General features: G+C 48.0%; 4 protein-coding genes across 4 annotated transcripts; 2 read left to right on the top strand and 2 right to left on the bottom strand.

The window, feature by feature from the left end:
• Positions 1–939: 939 nt before the first annotated feature.
• LOC109769677 (protein NUCLEAR FUSION DEFECTIVE 4) lies at positions 940–4113 on the top strand. Its single transcript, XM_020328404.4, has 3 exons — positions 940–1489; positions 1979–2856; positions 3217–4113. The coding sequence occupies exons 1-3, from the start codon at positions 1157–1159 to the stop codon at positions 3695–3697; spliced, it is 1692 nt and encodes a 563-aa protein (XP_020183993.1). The 5' UTR covers positions 940–1156; the 3' UTR covers positions 3698–4113.
• Positions 4114–9585: 5472 nt separating this feature from the next.
• LOC109769678 (histone H3.2) lies at positions 9586–10283 on the top strand. The gene has a single exon (XM_020328405.4). The coding sequence runs from the start codon at positions 9681–9683 to the stop codon at positions 10089–10091; it is 411 nt and encodes a 136-aa protein (XP_020183994.1). The 5' UTR covers positions 9586–9680; the 3' UTR covers positions 10092–10283.
• Positions 10284–11478: 1195 nt separating this feature from the next.
• LOC141026880 (uncharacterized) lies at positions 11479–13709 on the bottom strand. Its single transcript, XM_073503754.1, has 4 exons — positions 13156–13709; positions 12686–12999; positions 12530–12598; positions 11479–12413 (listed from the first exon to the last, which is right to left on the bottom strand). Exons 1-4 carry the CDS (start codon positions 13707–13709, stop codon positions 11479–11481), a joined length of 1872 nt encoding a protein of 623 aa, XP_073359855.1.
• Positions 13710–14032: 323 nt separating this feature from the next.
• On the bottom strand, positions 14033–14524 carry LOC141026879 (uncharacterized). The gene has a single exon (XM_073503753.1). The coding sequence runs from the start codon at positions 14522–14524 to the stop codon at positions 14033–14035; it is 492 nt and encodes a 163-aa protein (XP_073359854.1).
• Positions 14525–17471: the final 2947 nt, after the last annotated feature.

The raw sequence follows: 17471 nt of genomic DNA, 5'->3' as shown, positions 1-17471 counted from the left end.
AAAAAAGTTCTTCAAATTTTTAAAAAGCTCATCGGATTTGAAAATTCTTCATCAAATTTTAAAAAGTTCACCGAATTTGAAAAAAAGTTCACTGGATTTGGAAAAAGTTCATGAACTTTTCAAAAAAATTCATCGGATTTAAAAAAGAGTTCATCGAATTTGAAAATTCTTAATCAAATTTGCAAAAAGTTCATCGAATTTAAAAAATTCAACGGGTTTGAGAAAAGTTCATCTAATTTGAAAAAAGTTTATCAAATTTGAAAAAAAATCATCATTTGTTAAAATAGTTCACTAAAAAATAGAAAAAAGTTCATTGGTTTTGAAAACAAAAACACCATCGATTTGAAAAAAGTTCATGCATTTAAGAAAAGAGAAAAAACGAAACAAATAAATGAGGGAATAAACCAGGAAGAACAAGAAAGAAAAAACAGAAAACGAAAATGAAAAAAAAAGGAAAACGAGAAAAAGGAAAAAGATAGAGGCAAGGAATGAAAGAAGGGAAGAGTTGCAGTTAAACATATGCCGCTTGCTGGCGCGGTGGTTGTGCGAACGAATCTGTTCCAGCGAGGTCAATGGTTCGATTCTCAGTCAGCGGCGTACGACGAGAATGCACTGTAATGGGCCGGCCCAGCGCGGGGTGCTGCAGGCGCCCGTTTGTAAATTTGCCTATAACGGGCGCCTGCAGCGCTAAATAGGAAATGCGGGGGGGGGGGGGGGGGGGGGGGTGCGCCCGTTTGTGAAAAGACCTATATCGGGCGCTAAAGGCGCCGAATAGGATCTGGCCCAAACTGGCCCAAACACACCCTTACATCCCGCTGCGCCGATTCAGCCCAGAACCCAGCCTCCGTTCCAGGCCCATCTTGACTGGCGCGCCAGGCCGGCCGATCTCTCGCTTTCCCCTACCAAATCCTGAGATCCCGGCAGCTGCTTTGCATAGGCAGGCCGACACTGGCGACCATCCCCGTCCATCGCTCCCCTTTTCTTCCCCTCCCCCTGTCCAAAACCCCCCATTAAATTCACTTCCAAACTCGCTCGCCATCCCTCCTCTCAGGCAACAGAGATTCCTCCCCCTCTTCCCCCACCCCGAAAACCAGGGCGGCCAGCCAGCACCAGCGGGCCGCGCAGGACCCCGAGAGCCAGCTCGGCTCGGTCGAGGATGCGGGGGCCCGGGGCGGTGAAGGCGGGGAGCCGGCCGCCGTGGCTGGGGCTGAGCGCGGCGGTGTGGGTGCAGGTGGCGGGGGGAGCCAGCTCCACCTTCGCGCTCTACTCGCACGCGCTCAAGCTCGCGCTCGGGGTCGACCAGCGCCGCCTCGCGCTGCTCGCCGTCGCCTGCGACGTCGGGGAGAACCTCGGCCTGCTCCCGGGCGTCCTCTGCAACCGCCTCCACCCGGCGCTGCTCCTGCTCATCGGCGCCGCCGCCTGCGTCCTCGGCTACGGCACCACCTGGCTCGCCGTCTCCGGCGCCGCCCCGGCGCTGCCCTACTGGCTGGTGACCTCCCCCTCCTTCCCTGCGCCTCAATCCGTATATATATTCATTATAATTTAAATCCTCGATTGGCTCCGAGGTCGATTTCTTAAGATCCCTTTTTGTTCACTAGTTGCAACCTGTAAATTTAGGGGAACTTGAACTGCTCTCGTTCAGTAAATTTAGGGGAAAGTAATATTCTTTTCTTTTGTGCCAGGTGGCTGCTTTTGCAGCTGCAAGTTAACATCTCCTGGACTAATATATGGACGAATATGTTCCCCGTAAACAAACGTCCCTTTCTATGATCCCAACAACAGAAATATAATACTGAACACTAGCAATCAAGTAATCGCCGGTCATATTTGGCCAAAGGGAAGCACCATTTGGCCTTGTCCGCTGGCAATGTGTGTGCACACATGGATGATTTTTGATTCAGCCTTTCGTTGCAAACTTTGCTTTGATTATAGTGTACCATGAATTGACTAGTGGCCTTTCTCCTGTATTTTATTACAGGTATGGTTGGCATTGTGCCTTGCTGCAAACAGTGGCGCGTGGTTGGGGACGGCCGTTTTGGTGACCAACATGAGGAACTTCCCACTCAGCAGAGGTGCTGTTGCCGGCATCCTTAAAGGCTACGCCGGTCTAAGCGCTGCCGTCTACACTGAAATATACACCGGCATACTTCACGATTCAGCCGCGAGCCTTTTGCTTTTGCTCGCTCTCGGGGTTCCTTCTGTGTGCTTTCTGACCATGTACTTTGTTCAGCCCTGTCAACCCTCTCTGGTGCCGAATTCTTCAGAGCAAGTTCACTTCCTCTTCACACAAATCGGGAGCATTATTCTTGGGGTTTATCTTGTTGGGGCCACAGTATTGGATCATGTCGTAACACTTAGCGATGCAGTGAACTATTCTCTGGTTGTTATTATGGTCCTTCTTCTCTTTGCGCCGGTTGCAATACCCTTGAAAATGACATTGTTTCCAAGTAACCGAAGAAAAGGCCCGTCGGACTCTTCCGGCGCTGATAGTGATCATACAGAACCATTTCTTCCACCTTCTGCCTCCGGATCAAACCTTACTGATCTAGACGATGAGGATTCCTTCGATATCGACATTCTCTATGCGGAGGGTGAAGGGGCTGTAAAGCAGACGAGAAGAAGACCAAAAAGAGGAGAGGACTTCAGATTTCGTGAAGCACTGCTCAAGGCAGACTTTTGGCTTCTCTTTGCTGTATATTTCATCGGTGTTGGATCTGGAGTCATGGTCCTTAACAATCTTGCACAAGTTGGAATTGCAGCAGGTGCTGTGGACACCACTATATCACTCTCTCTGTTCAGTTTCTGCAACTTTTTTGGCCGTTTGGGAGGTGGTGCTGTTTCTGAGTATCTTGTCAGGTAATGAAGTCTCTTGTTTTACTGGAACACATTTATTTTTCAAATATAGAGTTTGTCAATCCAGTAGAGATTTTCTACCTACTGTGATAGAGTACCATGTTAGCTAGTTAACCTTTTTCTTAACAAATGCCTGCCATTCTAGTTTAGGAATCAACTGTTTCCCTAGTTGAATGATCAAAGCCTCCATTCCAGTTTCAGATTAAGTCAAACAATATTCACTCTTGCTTAGGGCCGGGACTGTTTTCTCCGGTCCCAGCTGTATACAAATTTACAATCAACAAAAAAATTGTGTGGGTACATAGTTGATATACCCTGTTTTACAATTTGAATTTTGGTATGACCATGGTGCTTGTTTTGCAGGTCATGGACAATTCCCCGGACAGCATTGATTATATGCACCCAAGTAGTGATGATATTCACATACCTGCTCTTTGCATTGGGTCTCCACTCTACACTTCACGTCGCTGTTGCCTTGCTTGGCATATGCTACGGTATCCAGTTCTCGGCGATGATCTCAGCATCATCGGAGCTGTTCGGGTTGAAGCACTTTGGGAAGATCTATAACTTCATCTCGCTAGGGAATCCACTCGGCGCGCTCCTGTTCAACAGTCTGGCAGGATATTTCTACGATCTCGAGGTGGAAAAGCAGCACGCCACGACGACAGACTTCGACGTCGCGTGCCATGGCCCCAATTGCTTCAGACTCACATTCTTTATTCTGTCTGGCATGGCCTGCTTGGGCACACTGCTGAGCATAGTTCTGACCGTGAGGATCCGGCCGGTGTACCAGATGCTCTACGCCGGTGGATCCTTCAGCCAGCCCAGGAGCTCCGCACATTGACTGACGGCGACCGGAACTCTCGGGTCCCTGGAGATACGATGATCGGACTCGCAGAGCTTGATTGATGGTCTGTTGTAATTTATTGCACTTGAAATATGAACATGGGCTCTCATTTTTGTGGTCTATATTGCCATCCTGGGACGTGTTCAGATCTGGATCTCCAGGATGAGGTATCATATTGAAGGGTTAGTGTACTGATGCATGAACCCGAGGATATAATAACTGGGATTGCTACACTTGTAGAGTAGCGATTTGTAATATTCTTATTCACCCCAGATATCATGTATTATTTGGATGGTTCTCAGGCTGTGAGAAGCCAGCCATGTAGAATGATGCCCGTACTACTGCTTACTAGTGCTCTCTCTGTATACCACTGAAAAATCTTTTTAAAATGCTAGTACCCGTTGTCTTGGTAACATGCCACTGCTGCTTATAATTTTTTATTGCAATTTCGATCAGATTTAACCAGAGTTGGCCAGATTTAAGCACCGAAGTCGATATAGATCTACATCTTGGTCTCGCTAAGAAAACTGCACTGAAGCTGACAGATCTATATGCCTGCACAACAGGGCGTGTTACCGTCCTTTTTCATTAGCTACCTGCTGTCAGTGTATTCCAGTTTACCTGTCTGTGGCATCATATACTCGTGAAAATTACTCCCTCTGTAAATAAAGATAATCCTAGGCGCACGGAAGATTACGGGCATCACACGGGATACTCAACGCTAATATATCTCTCCTCCCCCACCCCTGAATTTCATGGGGGTGGGCCCTGCCTCACTCCTAATCTCGAATCAGAAACTGCCACCTAATCGCACTCCGTTGAATCCGGCAAAACTACCCCGTGCGTGTAGCATTACTCGTAAAAATATATATGACTTTTTAGATCACTGCTATTAATTCTGTATAGAGCGAGTACCTGGTATCGGTCCATCCCCGGGTCAATTGGTCGGGCGTGTGCCATCCAAAATCTTGAGGAGGTCTTAGGGGGTGTGCGACCTGGGTAGATCTGGTAGGGCTCTGCGTTTGAGATGGATGTGATCATGTGAATGACTTGGAAGATGCCGTGGGTCGGCTCCCGGTTGCCTTCTGAAGAGCATGATCGCGTGCTAAGAGCCACATATAGGCATTTTCGGTATCTGGCGCACACCCCTCCTCGGCACTAGTAGCAAATGGGGCCAGCCATGTAGTGTTTTTTTGTCATCGGTCTTAGGAGTTTTTCTTTAGGGTTTTCAGCACGGCTTTGCCTGGTTGTCTCCTTTTCCTTTTCAAATGTGTAAACTTCTTTTTATCCGATATTTTTCAAAATTTGATTTTTTTTCTTAAATTCATGAAGTTTTTTTCTTCATATTTACAATTTTTATTCCAAATTTATGAACTTTTTCGAATTCACAAACTTTTCCAAATTTTATGGACTTATTTCAAATTCATGAACTTCTTCATTTTCGTGCACCTTTTAAAATTTATGAAAAATTTCAAATTCATGATTTTTTCCCAAATTGCAATAAATAAATAAATTTGTGAACTTTACCAAAGTTATGTTTTTTTATTCTATGACCTTTTTGAAGTCTTGAACTTTTTTATGTCCGCGGCTAATGGTCAACTACGCCATTGGTCAACAGTGAACCGTCCACCTCTTGTTGGTCAGCAGTCAACATGGAACGGTCTATTTTTGCACAAACGTGGAATAGTCAAAATAGCTGGCGCCCTTTGTTGGGCCGGCCCAAGCTACTTGCATGAGCGCCAATTTGCTCACTGGAGGTCTCCTTCTCCGCGGCAGTGGAGATCACACTCTTATTCTTCTAGCGCGATCGTTGGCTCTTTGGGGCCTAGAAATTTTGCTCCAACCCTATTTAGAATTGCATGCTACCAAGAATCGTACCGTTAGGGACGCGGTGTGCAATGGCAAATGATTAATGGGCTCACCTCGGATATGATCGCTGAACTGCTAGAGCTTGCTACCCTTCTATTGTCGTAAGAGCATCTACATCCCCACTTCCTCCCCTCTCCATCCGGGTGCGGCTAGGTCCCGCCTGTTGCGAGGCAGAAGCCTGCCTCGCCTACAAGGCGCCGCGGGTGGGCCGGCCTAGTAGGACATGCACGTCATGCTAACGTCACTTGAATGTCTTTTTTGTTCTTTACTTTTATTTATATTTATATTTTAAATGCATATAATAAAAAGACTTACATTTACTAACAAAATTAAAACCATGAATTTAACAAAAAATGCTAACATAGGAGTATTAAAAAATTGTTAGCACAGTTTTAAAAAATGTTGATAACTTTTAAAAAAACTCATGAGAATGAAAATATTCCCGCTTTACAAAATCATGCATTTGAAAAATCTATATACAATATAATAAAATAGTGTTTGCGTAGTGTAAAAAATGTTTCGTACCATTCAAAAATGGACAACACATTTTATGAAAATATTCCTGCATAGAAGAAAAATAATTTAGTATTTAAAAAATGTTATATGCAATGTAAAAAAATTACGTAGGTTAAAAAAATTCCATTCAAAAAATGTACATGAAATTTTTAAATAAAAAAATCACATGTTTCCAGAAAAATGTTTGTACAATGTATAATTATTTTGTGTAGTTTAAGAAAATGTTTATTGCCAGTTAAAAAATGTACAACTTTTATATGGAAAATGTTAGCGTGTATTAGAAAAGTGTTAAAAACATGTATTTTACAAAAATATATATCATGTATTTGGAAACTACCGAACTTGTGTCATAAAAATGTTTCACATGTGCTCTAAAAATGTACATTGTATACTGAGAAAAGATAGACATGAGTTAAAAAATAAAACCGATAAAAACCACAAAGATACAAAAAGAAACAAAAGAAAACCAGGTATAACAAAGGAAGATAGAAAAACCGAGAAAAATCAATGAGAAAACAAAGAAAACAAAATCACCATGAAGAAAAAAAAGAAAAGTCAAAGAAAACCAATGAAAATAATAATAATAACACAACGAGGAAAATCGGAGAGACCGAACCTGCAACGACCACTACGAGCGGCAGGGACTACAACACAAAATGGGCCAGCCTGCTAGTTGTCACCCATTGGTGGTTCCTATTAGGTATAGGTATGGGCGACGCATAGTTGTCGTGCCTCCCTCCCCTCCTAGCGTTTGGTGTATATGTAGCTGGGACACCGCCCAAACTAGAAAACGCCGCCCAACTCATCAAAGTGAGGCCAAACTTCTGGGTTGTCCGGCACCGCTCAAATCTAGTCAAATTGTTGAGAGGATTTGGGTCGTAGCTCAGGGGCGTTCGTCTTGTCGGACCAGACTACCTTGACCCCACAAATATCCCATCCATGTATGCATCCCAGACTAAACCGTAGCCATTTGTCACTACACTCCGCTACTAGTTCGCTCCACCAACTCCTCTCTAGTGATTTCTGGCCATTTTCTGCATGGCGGGTAACGGATCCGAGTCCAGTAAATCCGGATCTGTCAACTAAGACCTCATCCCCTGCTCAAACGAGGAGGAGATAGTCGTCTAGTTAGTTTTCCGCTCTGACTTGAGATCCACTCCGGCTTGAATCCATTGCTGGAAGCTCATGACAAATGGAGCACTAGGCGCGCCCGTGCCTTTGTGGCGTACGAGCCAATGGGGCCTGGATCCAACGGCAACAATGCATCCATCGGCGGCTCAAGGTGCATGTTCGCTCTAGACTAGAGTCGGTGAGTGGTGGCCGGAGATACATGCATGCCCTCGAGGATGGCCCCATGGCGTCAAACCAACCCCGACGCTAGGTTCTTGTGCCCACGACGTCGGGCTCCAATCCCAAGGACAGGGGCACCAATGCGCATAGCCACAAATGCTCTAGAAGCCCCTCCGTGCAAAAAGTATCTCCGTCCAACAGTCCATGCAAAAAAAGTTTCCCCCCTGCCAGACTAGGTATCCGAGCCTCCACGCTCACTTTGCCACCTCCTCCTTCTCGCCGTTCGTTTCCTTCTTGGTTGCCTCCTTCTCCGACATCTTCAGCTACTCCTTCAACCGATTCAACATCCTAAGAAGCGGCTGCGATCTCAACCGTCTTCTCTTCGAGCTTGGCCTTCTTCTCTTCAAGTTTGAGCTTCTTATAGGTCGCCACCATTAAGATGTTAAACCCCTCGATATTTTCCTCCTTGATGTTGGAGTGCTTGACACATGCCTCCTCCTTCTTTGCGAAGATGTCCTCTAACCACTCTGTAATGTTGTCCGCCTCCCCTCCACGGTTCTTCTTCTCATCCTTCCACTTCTTTCCCCGGAACCCTCTTCTAACCTTCCGGGGCGGATCTTTTGTTGGGTTGGTTGGATCACCCGCTCCTTCCTCGGTGGCGATAATAGCGTTCTTAACGGAGTTGGCAATGAATAAAGTCCACTTGGGTTGCCCACTCAACTTCAACAGCAATTCATGAGGACGAAGTTCCTCTTCTCCACCTTTAGGAACAAGTTGCACGCACCGGAAAGGCTACAAATAAAAACATTGTCAACAAGTTGCATATTCGGCCAAATGACCAACACATAAAGCATATCCGGCCAACAAGTTGCATATCTGATCAGGCCGAATGACCAACGCATAAAGCATATCGGGGCAGTAGGTTGCATATCCGATCAGCCCAAATGACCAACACATAGAGCATATCCGGCCAAATGTCAAACACATATAACAATTTACTTGCTCGGTGATTTGCCCACCACCTGGCCATCAACCGATAAGTTGCTTCAAATGGTCGCAATACTTGGACACAACCTCTTGGATGGTGTAGCATTGATGGTCGAGCGACTTTTCCCATGGTTGCGGATGAGTTCGTCGGTGTAGGGCTCGAAATGCTTGTGCTCATGGAACCAAGTATGAATGTTGGCCCAAAATGTTGCTCCCTTTTGCTACACGTCATGAATAAGATTGATGCTAGTGGTCAACCACACATCACACAACAACTCGTCCTCCTTCATGTTGAAGCTTTCTCCTCTACCACTCTTATTTTAGATCAACAACAAATTCAACTAGGTCAAGGCTTACGTCGCCGCCCTTCTCCTCCTGGTCAATGTACAAATTGGCCTACTGGGTGTACATGTCCGTGCCCGGCTGGGTGTACGCAGTGGCAGAGCTATACAAGATTGATTGGGGGGCCAATGAGAAAATACAGTTTCTAAGGGTGGCAAAAGCTCTATTTTTTTCTAATATAAAACTCCCTATATGAATTATCTTCACTAAATTTGCTAGGCTGGGGGGCCATGGCCCCTGCAATCATGCATGTAGCTCCGCCAGTGCGTGTACGTGCCTTGTGTGTGCCCGGCTAGATGTACGTGTCGAGCTGTTGGGTGTATGTGTCGGACTGTGTGTACGTGCCCGACAGGGTGTACGTGTCGAACCGTGTACGAGCCCGACTGCATAAGGTTTGAGGGTCCACGTTGAAGACGCCCTAAGATAAACGCTAAAAATAATAATGCAGGAACAATCATTACCAGCGAATGTGCACTATATGCATCTAGTAGTACAAATAAATAAACAAACAAATGTGCACTCCATTGATAAACTTTTATAGTAATAACAACTCTTACACAAGCGATTTTCAGTAAGTTGTTTTCTTCATCAGGGCACATACAAGATGGTACAAATATGAATGAAATTCAGTTGCCAATCAGCAACACACAGTGCGAGCGAAGCCAAAATGCTAGTACTCCCACGGAACACGATCCGTGGCCAACCCGCATAAGCGCATCTGCACCGTCAGTCCATCCCTGATCTAACGTCTCACCCAACCCCGCGCGCCCCTCCCTCCGTGGCGCCTTCACCCCTCCCAAACCCAAAAATTTCCGCTCCATCTCCCACCCGCGCGCGCCATGCCCCAAATTCCCACCCCTGCTACTTAAACCCTCCGCCGCTCCCCACGAATCCTCACAACTCAGCCAGCCGCACCGCCCCCGCTCCCTCCCAAGAATCCCCACCGCAGTCCCCCGGCAGCCCCCGCGCGGCTCCGATGGCCCGCACGAAGCAGACGGCGCGCAAGTCGACGGGCGGCAAGGCGCCGCGGAAGCAGCTGGCCACCAAGGCGGCGCGCAAGTCGGCGCCGGCCACCGGCGGCGTGAAGAAGCCGCACCGGTTCCGCCCGGGCACCGTCGCGCTGCGCGAGATCCGCAAGTACCAGAAGAGCACGGAGCTGCTCATCCGCAAGCTCCCCTTCCAGCGCCTGGTGCGGGAGATCGCGCAGGACTTCAAGACGGACCTCCGGTTCCAGAGCTCCGCCGTGTCGGCGCTGCAGGAGGCCGCCGAGGCGTACCTGGTGGGGCTGTTCGAGGACACCAACCTCTGCGCCATCCACGCCAAGCGCGTCACCATCATGCCCAAGGACATCCAGCTCGCTCGCCGCATCCGTGGGGAGCGCGCCTAGGCCTCTCTGCCTCTGCGTCACGCCTGCCGCCGCGGTTCCTTCCTGGTTGATCCCGCCGACGGATTTGTTCTGCCCTGTTAGTCTAGTCTCGTCGTGCTTCGAGTTGTCATTAGAATTTGTTCTGTTCTATTAGTCTCACGCTGTTGATTACCCGCTCGAAAATTGCAACGGAGGTGATGCAATTCATCTTAATTTCCGAGTTCATGTTGATTGCCCATAGTATTTTCTTTGATTGGATGTTTATATTTGGTGAGTGATCTCGACCTGGGACTGATTTCTGGGCTGGAGTTTTGCTGGCCGTGCTTGCTGCTTTCAGATGGCTCTTGCGCGTCAGACATTTGCTGCAGAGATTGCAATCTTTTTTTGTACATTTTGGCGTGATCTTTTCACTACCATCCATTCGGCCAAACAAGGACACGTCAGGTGGTCCATTATAAGCAAAACCAAACAAAATTCGACCTGAACTTATTTCAAGGTCATATTCCATATTGTTGTGCTTTTGCTTATGATGATTCATCGACAGGGTTCATAATTTGGTTTAATCAATGCTGTGCCTGACTTTTTTTTGAGCTAATCTGTACTCTTTATTAAACGTTCAAAATCAGCGGAATACAGATAATTTCGGGCAAAATAGCAAGCCACACATGGCGCCCGGGAGGGAGAGATGCAGCAGCCTTGGCTAAGGCATGGGTCTCTCCATTATGTCTCCTACTCTCGTAAATAAATTCAACATCACTAAAAGACCTCCTTTGATGCTTGATATCTTGTAGAATTGGAAAGAACCTGCACGGGGAGTCATCTGCAATCCTAGTCACAACTTCTTGACAGTCTGACGCCACACATACGGATCGAACGTGTAAATCCAAAGCGAGTGCTAGCGCCTCGCTGCATGCCTGTGCCTCAAGAATTGCTGGATCCAAAAGACCATAAAAAATGACGGCAGAAGCGCCAAGATATTTACCATGCTTGTCTCGGCACACCACGGCTGATGCGCCCTTATCCCCAATCTTGGAGAAGCCTCCGCCCGCGTTTATCTTGACGTCATGGACTGCCGGTGGCAGCCATGCCGGTTGTGCTGTCTCGCAGGTACTCGGGACCTTACATGCAGGTCCCTGGGAGTTGCATGCATGCCCCTGGATGTTACATGCAGGTCCTTGGACAACGCATGCAGTTCTTTGGTACGTGCCCCCTTCTCTGGAATTTGGTCGAGCTCCGCCATGAACTTTTGAACAAAAACATGGGCACTGAGGGGGCTTTGAAACTGGTTGTCATGGATAGCTCGACGCCTAGCCCATCAGACTGCCCACATCGTTACGAGCACACGCGCAAGGGCCGCCGTGGGTAGGGTATCTACCAGCCAAAACATCCAAAGCTTAGCACCTTCAGTTCAGTTGGAGATGATCGTTTCAGTGATATCCTCATCGGCGAGCGCCCAAACACAGCGCGCCATATGGCAGTCAAATAAAGCATGGCGCCATGAGTCCACCGCCGCATGACAAATAGAGCATTCCGCGGAATCGGCCATACTTCTGTGCTTTCGGACGGCCCCTGTGGGTATGGAGGTTTTGGCTAATCGCCAAGCAAAGACCCGCACCTTGGAGGGAACCGCTGCTCCCCATAGCTTGGCCCATGACCGGCTATCAGCTTGGACGTTGGAATGGCCGTCGTTGTGTTCAAGCCAGTCGGTGCACTGCTGCTTTGTGGAGGCTAGTAATCTGTATGCTGACCTCACTGTGAAAATCCCTTTCCGTTCATAATGCCATGACCAGAAGTCCGCCTGTATCCTGCTGCTAAGAGGGGTGTTTAAGATTGCCTCCATGTCCATCGGGTACATATGCTCCTGAAGCAGTGCCCGGTCCCAGGTGAACGTGACAGAGTTGATAAGTTCAGAGACCTGTTGCGGAGGGTTCGAGGATTTTGGGCAGACCGGCCGAAGCTTGTAGTCGCGAGGGATCCAATTGTCATGCCAAATATTAGTATCTTCTCCCGATCCGATGCGCTTCACAAGACCGAGCTTGAGTGCATCCCGCCCCTCAACAATTGAACGCCATACTTGTGATGGGTTCTTGCCCACTTCTGCTTCGAGAATTGAAGAGGACAGGTAATATACTGCTCTAAGAATTCGAGCGCTGAGAGAGTCAGGCTGGGTCAGGAGTCGCCAGGCTTGCCGGGCAAGAAGTGCCAAATTGAAGAGCTCAATATCGCAAAAGCCATTCCTCCCATGCATTTTGGCTGTGACATAACCTCCCAAGAGACCGAGGCAGTCTTCCTTTCCCCCTTCTTTGATCCCCACCAAAACTCCCTCAACAATCCGTTTATATGCTGGCAAAGACCACGTGGCAGTTTGAAACAGGCCATGGAATATGTAGGAATAGCTTGAGCAACTGATTTAATGAGCACTTCCTTTCCACCAGCGGATAGAGCCTTCTCCATCCAACCTTGCACATGCTTCCATATTCGATCTTTCAGGTATTTGAAGGATCCTTCCTTTGCTCTCCCCACATCAGCTGGAAGACCAAGGTATATGTCAGACAGTTGCTCATTCTGAACCTCCAAAATTTGTTTAACCCCCTACTTCACAGAATCCGTGCAACCTTTGCTGAAATATATAGAGGACCTGTCCTTGTTGATGCGCTGGCCAGATGCGCCGCAATAACGCTGAAGCAAGAGATCTACCTTTGTCGCCATCTCAGGTGTAGCATCAAAAAATAATAGGCTGTCGTCAGCGAAAAGTAAATGATTTACCTCGGGAGCACTCTCCGCCACTTTGATTCCCCGCACACTCTCGTTCGGATCAGCCGCCTTCAGCAAACAAGATAGACCTTCAGCGGCCAATAAGAAGAGGTATGGAGATATGGGGTCGCCTTGTCTGAGTCCCCGGGATGGACTGAATTCCTCTTGCTTTGCACTGTTGAAAACGACAGAGAAAGAGACTGAAGTGACACATCTCATGACAATCTCTGTAAAGCGTGGACTAATGCCCAGTTTTAGCATCACCCGTTCGAGGTAATTCCACTCGATTCTATCGTAAGCTTTCATCATGTCAAGCTTCAAAGCACATTACCTGTTGCTCTTTAACTTCCTTGCCTTCATATAGTGGAGACACTCATACGCAGAGATGAAGTTATCCATGATAAGCCGTCCTGGTACAAAAGCTGATTGTTCCTCAGAGATGATATCGGGGAGAATAAGCTTGAGCCGGTTAGCCAAAACCTTGGATGCAATCTTGAAGATCACATTGCAGAGACTAATCGGTCTAAACTGTCCTAAATTTTTTGGACTTGCAATCTTGGGAATTAACACAATGAACGTTTTGTTTATCTCCTCCGGAGAATCCTCTCCCTTCAGAACTCGCAGCACCATATCAGTTACCTCATCACCACACAACTCCCAGTGCCTTTGGAAAAAGTGTGCTGGAAAGCCATCAGGCCCTGGAGCCTTGGTAGGGAACATTTGGAATAAGGCGGCTTTCACTTCGGAATTGGTGTATTGAGCATTGAGCATATCATTCATGGCAGCATCCACCCTAGGTGGTATGTGGGACAACACTTCCTCAATCCCCGCTGTATTTTCAGAAGCATAGAGATTACCATAAAAACTCGTAGCCAGACTAGCCATCTCTTGAGCATCCGTTCACATCGTGCCGTCTGATCGTTGTAGTTCAGTGATGCGGTTTCTTGCTTTTCGTGAACTAGCCTTTCGATGGAAAAATTGGGTATTGTTGTCCCCCTCCGCGAGCCACTGTATACGCGCACGTTGGCGCCACATAATTTCCTCGCGTAAGCACAACTCAGCCATGCGAGCCTCGACTCGCTCCTCCGCTGGTGACGGTCCCACGCGGTCAGGTAGTGCGCGCAGCTCCGCAAGTTGCTGGCGTAATGAACGCAACTCTGACCTGACTGCACCAAAGGTAATGCGTCCCCACTTGTGCAATCTCCCGGCTACAGAGGCCAACTTTTCAGAAAATGCCGCGACTGTTTGGCCTTGCCAGTGGAGTTCCAGGCTTCCATGACCACATCACCAAATCTCGGATCACGTTCCCACATGCACTCATACCAAAACTGCTTTTGCTTTGCTCTCACACTTGCATCAACAAGCTCCATTTCCAACAATATAGGGCAATGATCAGACTTTGCTGCAGTTAAGTGTTCCACCGTGGCAAAAGGAAAAAGTATAGACCAGTCGGCCGAACCCAAGGCTCTATCCAACCGGACCCTGCAGAAATGACCTCCTGCCACTTTCTTCTCCCAAGTCCAGTCGAGACCGCGGTATCCCAGATCCGCAAGTCCACATATATCCACAGCCTCTCTGAAAGCTTCAATCTGTGAGCTATCCCGCTCGTTTGGTCCGAACTGTTCCTCAGGGCGCAAAATCTCATTGAAATCACCAATACACAGCCATGGAAGAGTGCTCTCGCCCCTCAGCCGTTTCATTGTGTTCCATGTTTTGTACCGGAGGGATCTAGTTGCCTCCCCATAAAAACATGAGAGGCGCCATTGTTCCTTCTCTGTTTCCAGCACCCAAGCATCCACATGATACTCCGAAATTTTTTTATTGCAACCTCCACCGAATTTTTCCAAAAGATACAAATACCTCCACTACGACCACTACTACCAACACCAAAACTGAAATCAAAACCTAAAGAGAAACGAAGACCTTCAACACGACTTTTTTGTAACTGAGTCTCAACTAAACAAAGGATAGTAGGCGAACTAAGCTCCACCAGGTCGCGGAGTTCTCGAACTGTCGCGGGATCGCCTATCCCACGACAGTTCCAGCTTAATATTTTCATTGGGCCTGGCGGTGCTCCAAGGAGGAGCCCGCCAATAACGCCATCTTCTCTGTTCCTTTCTTCAAAGGTGACCCTGTCTTCTTAGCTTTCTTGGCATCCCTCGGGGAGACATATGCTGGGGGTGGCGGTGGGATTGCTCCTAAAGCCGGACCGACAGTGCCTTTGTTACTCTCCAAACCTGCAACAGCAGCCGGGCTATCTGACAAGACAAGATTCAGGTTCTTACGAGCTGTTTGAGCAGCCTTCTCCTCCTCTCTTGCCTCCCCAGCCTTCAGGGGGCTGGTCACATCTTCCTCATTAGCGGTCGAGTCAAAACCAGCGTCTTGGGATGAGCGTTTGCGTGGTGGAGAACGCTGACGGGTAGCTTGGGCGCCCCGGCCTGCCCTTCCTCTACCCCTTCCGCCCGAACGACCTCCACGCGGAACCCAGCCGCTTTGCTGCTCTGGTGCAATCTCCCTTCGTTGTGCTAGCATCCAACTGCCCCACTGCTTATGTTTCTCCTCCCAAACACCATCGCCACACTCCTCGTGATTATGGCCCATTAATCCACAAACCTTACAGAAGTAGGGGATCTTCTCATACTTCACCGGAAGGCGGATTCTTCCCTCTCCCACAACATTCAGCGGCGTGACTCGTGTCAGGGGCTTGTTCACAAGAACCCTAGCTCGAACCCTAACGTAATCACCTTCATAATACAGCCTAGGGGCAAGCTGAATTTCTTTCACCCGCCCGATGCGACGGGCTAATTGATCTACGACCTCTACCTTGCGGTAGAGTTCAGGTATATTATGGATCTGAGCCCACACGTATAATCCATCAAATTCAAAAGATGTTGGTTCCTTCTTTCCATCATAATCTTCGATCAGCATCCCCATCCCCCTAAAAAGCCATGGGCCTCCGTGCACAACCTTCTTCCAATCACCAAGACAGAACATCTGGAAAATAAACAGGTTTTCTCCTGCCTCCCTGTACTTTGGGACTTGCGTGAGCGACCAGATTGACTTCATGCACTCAAACATCGACGATGAACTGAAGGGGCGAGTCGTGTTCACCTTCCCGATAGCCAACCATCTTGCGTCCGCTTCAAACTTCTTCACATCTTCTTCCCCCACCACCACATCATCGAGCTCGTCATCCTGAAGATCCAGATGCTGCAGCAGCTCCTCAAGATTATTCCCGGTTCATCCCGCCGACAACGATTCTGCGCGGCTCGCCATCTAGGGTTACTCCGGTGAAACGATGCAGATGCGCCAGAGAGCCCAATCCGACACCCCCCTGCCGATCAGAAGGATGATCCGGGCAAGGGTTCGGCCGGCGGTAGGTATAACGATAAGATCCCTTAACGGCGATGGGATTGCCGCCAGAGCCTAAAAACCCTAAACGAGAGGGTAGGTGGGGCTGATGCTAGCTAAGTCGTGATCGATCGATCGTTGCTGTGCCTGACTAAACTTGTTGTAATCAGCCTATGTGCTACGACTGGCAAAGTTTGAAAAGGTTGAAACGCGCTGAGGAGTGTACGAGCCACTCATCACTGCAGATGCTATGGCATTGTTTGCAGCTTCGGTGGCAATGACATGGATTCAATCCCAGCTCACTGTAGTTCTAGTGGTTGCCGCAGGCTGCGGCACTTGCAAGGTTGCCGTTCACAATCTTGCTGGTACCACAGAACACGTCTGGGTTAAAATTGTAAGCTCCGTCACTGTATGTGCAGCAAATCTTGGTCCCATTCTTCAGCCCTGAAATCATCACCCAGCCAGTTTTTAGTAGTACTTGACACTTGTAATTAAAGATACGGCTATGAACCAAACAAACTCATGTAGAAATTGGATGTCACAAGGGATCCGACATCCGAGAGAGCTTGCCATGAGCTTTTCAATGCCTGAACAGCTCAAGCATAACAGAATTTTTGTTGACATACACGATGGACGCCTCCGGCCGTGGCTTCCTATCTTGGGCCAAGCTGTAGTTCAGCAGTTTATTGTAGTAGACAACCATGCCATACTCATCCAGATAATTGCTGTTAGGGGGACGCTCCACAGGAAGGCCGGTTAGCATCCGGTGAGCCCCAATGCTGCATAAGTCCTGCAAGTAGTTGAGCAGGTGACATACATGATGGAGTTTGCCAAATTTGTCGATTATTTTGATCATTTCAAATTATACTATCCCCTATCTGTACAACCCAAAGTTACCTTTATTGTCCCTGAGATCTGGCTGACAACCGGTCTTCGCGGCTTCTCCTGATCGGGCTGGCCCAATATGATCACACTAGTGCAGGTCGCTCACGTCCAACGCACAACGTGTAAGTCGGGCCGCACCACTCTGGCCTTCAATATTCGTGGCACACATCGCTCGCCTTCCTTTGAATCACACGCACAATTCTGCCGTGAACCAAGAAGTAAAATAATTTCGACAATATTCAAAATGTTGACAAAACTTTAAATTACTGTACCAAGGGTGACATGTATAATCTTTTAATAAGCATCTTAATTATGTCCGAATCAAACGCCTCACCAACCAATGCATGAGTCGGGAAAACTTGAGATACACAAATTGCTATGATAGAGATGGTCAAAATCATGTGAAATGGG

This window comes from Aegilops tauschii, chromosome 7 (genome assembly GCF_002575655.3).
Source record: "Aegilops tauschii subsp. strangulata cultivar AL8/78 chromosome 7, Aet v6.0, whole genome shotgun sequence".
NCBI lineage: Eukaryota > Viridiplantae > Streptophyta > Magnoliopsida > Poales > Poaceae > Aegilops > Aegilops tauschii.
Note: the sequence above shows the minus strand (reverse complement) of the source record. Positions and strands in the feature narration are given on the sequence as shown.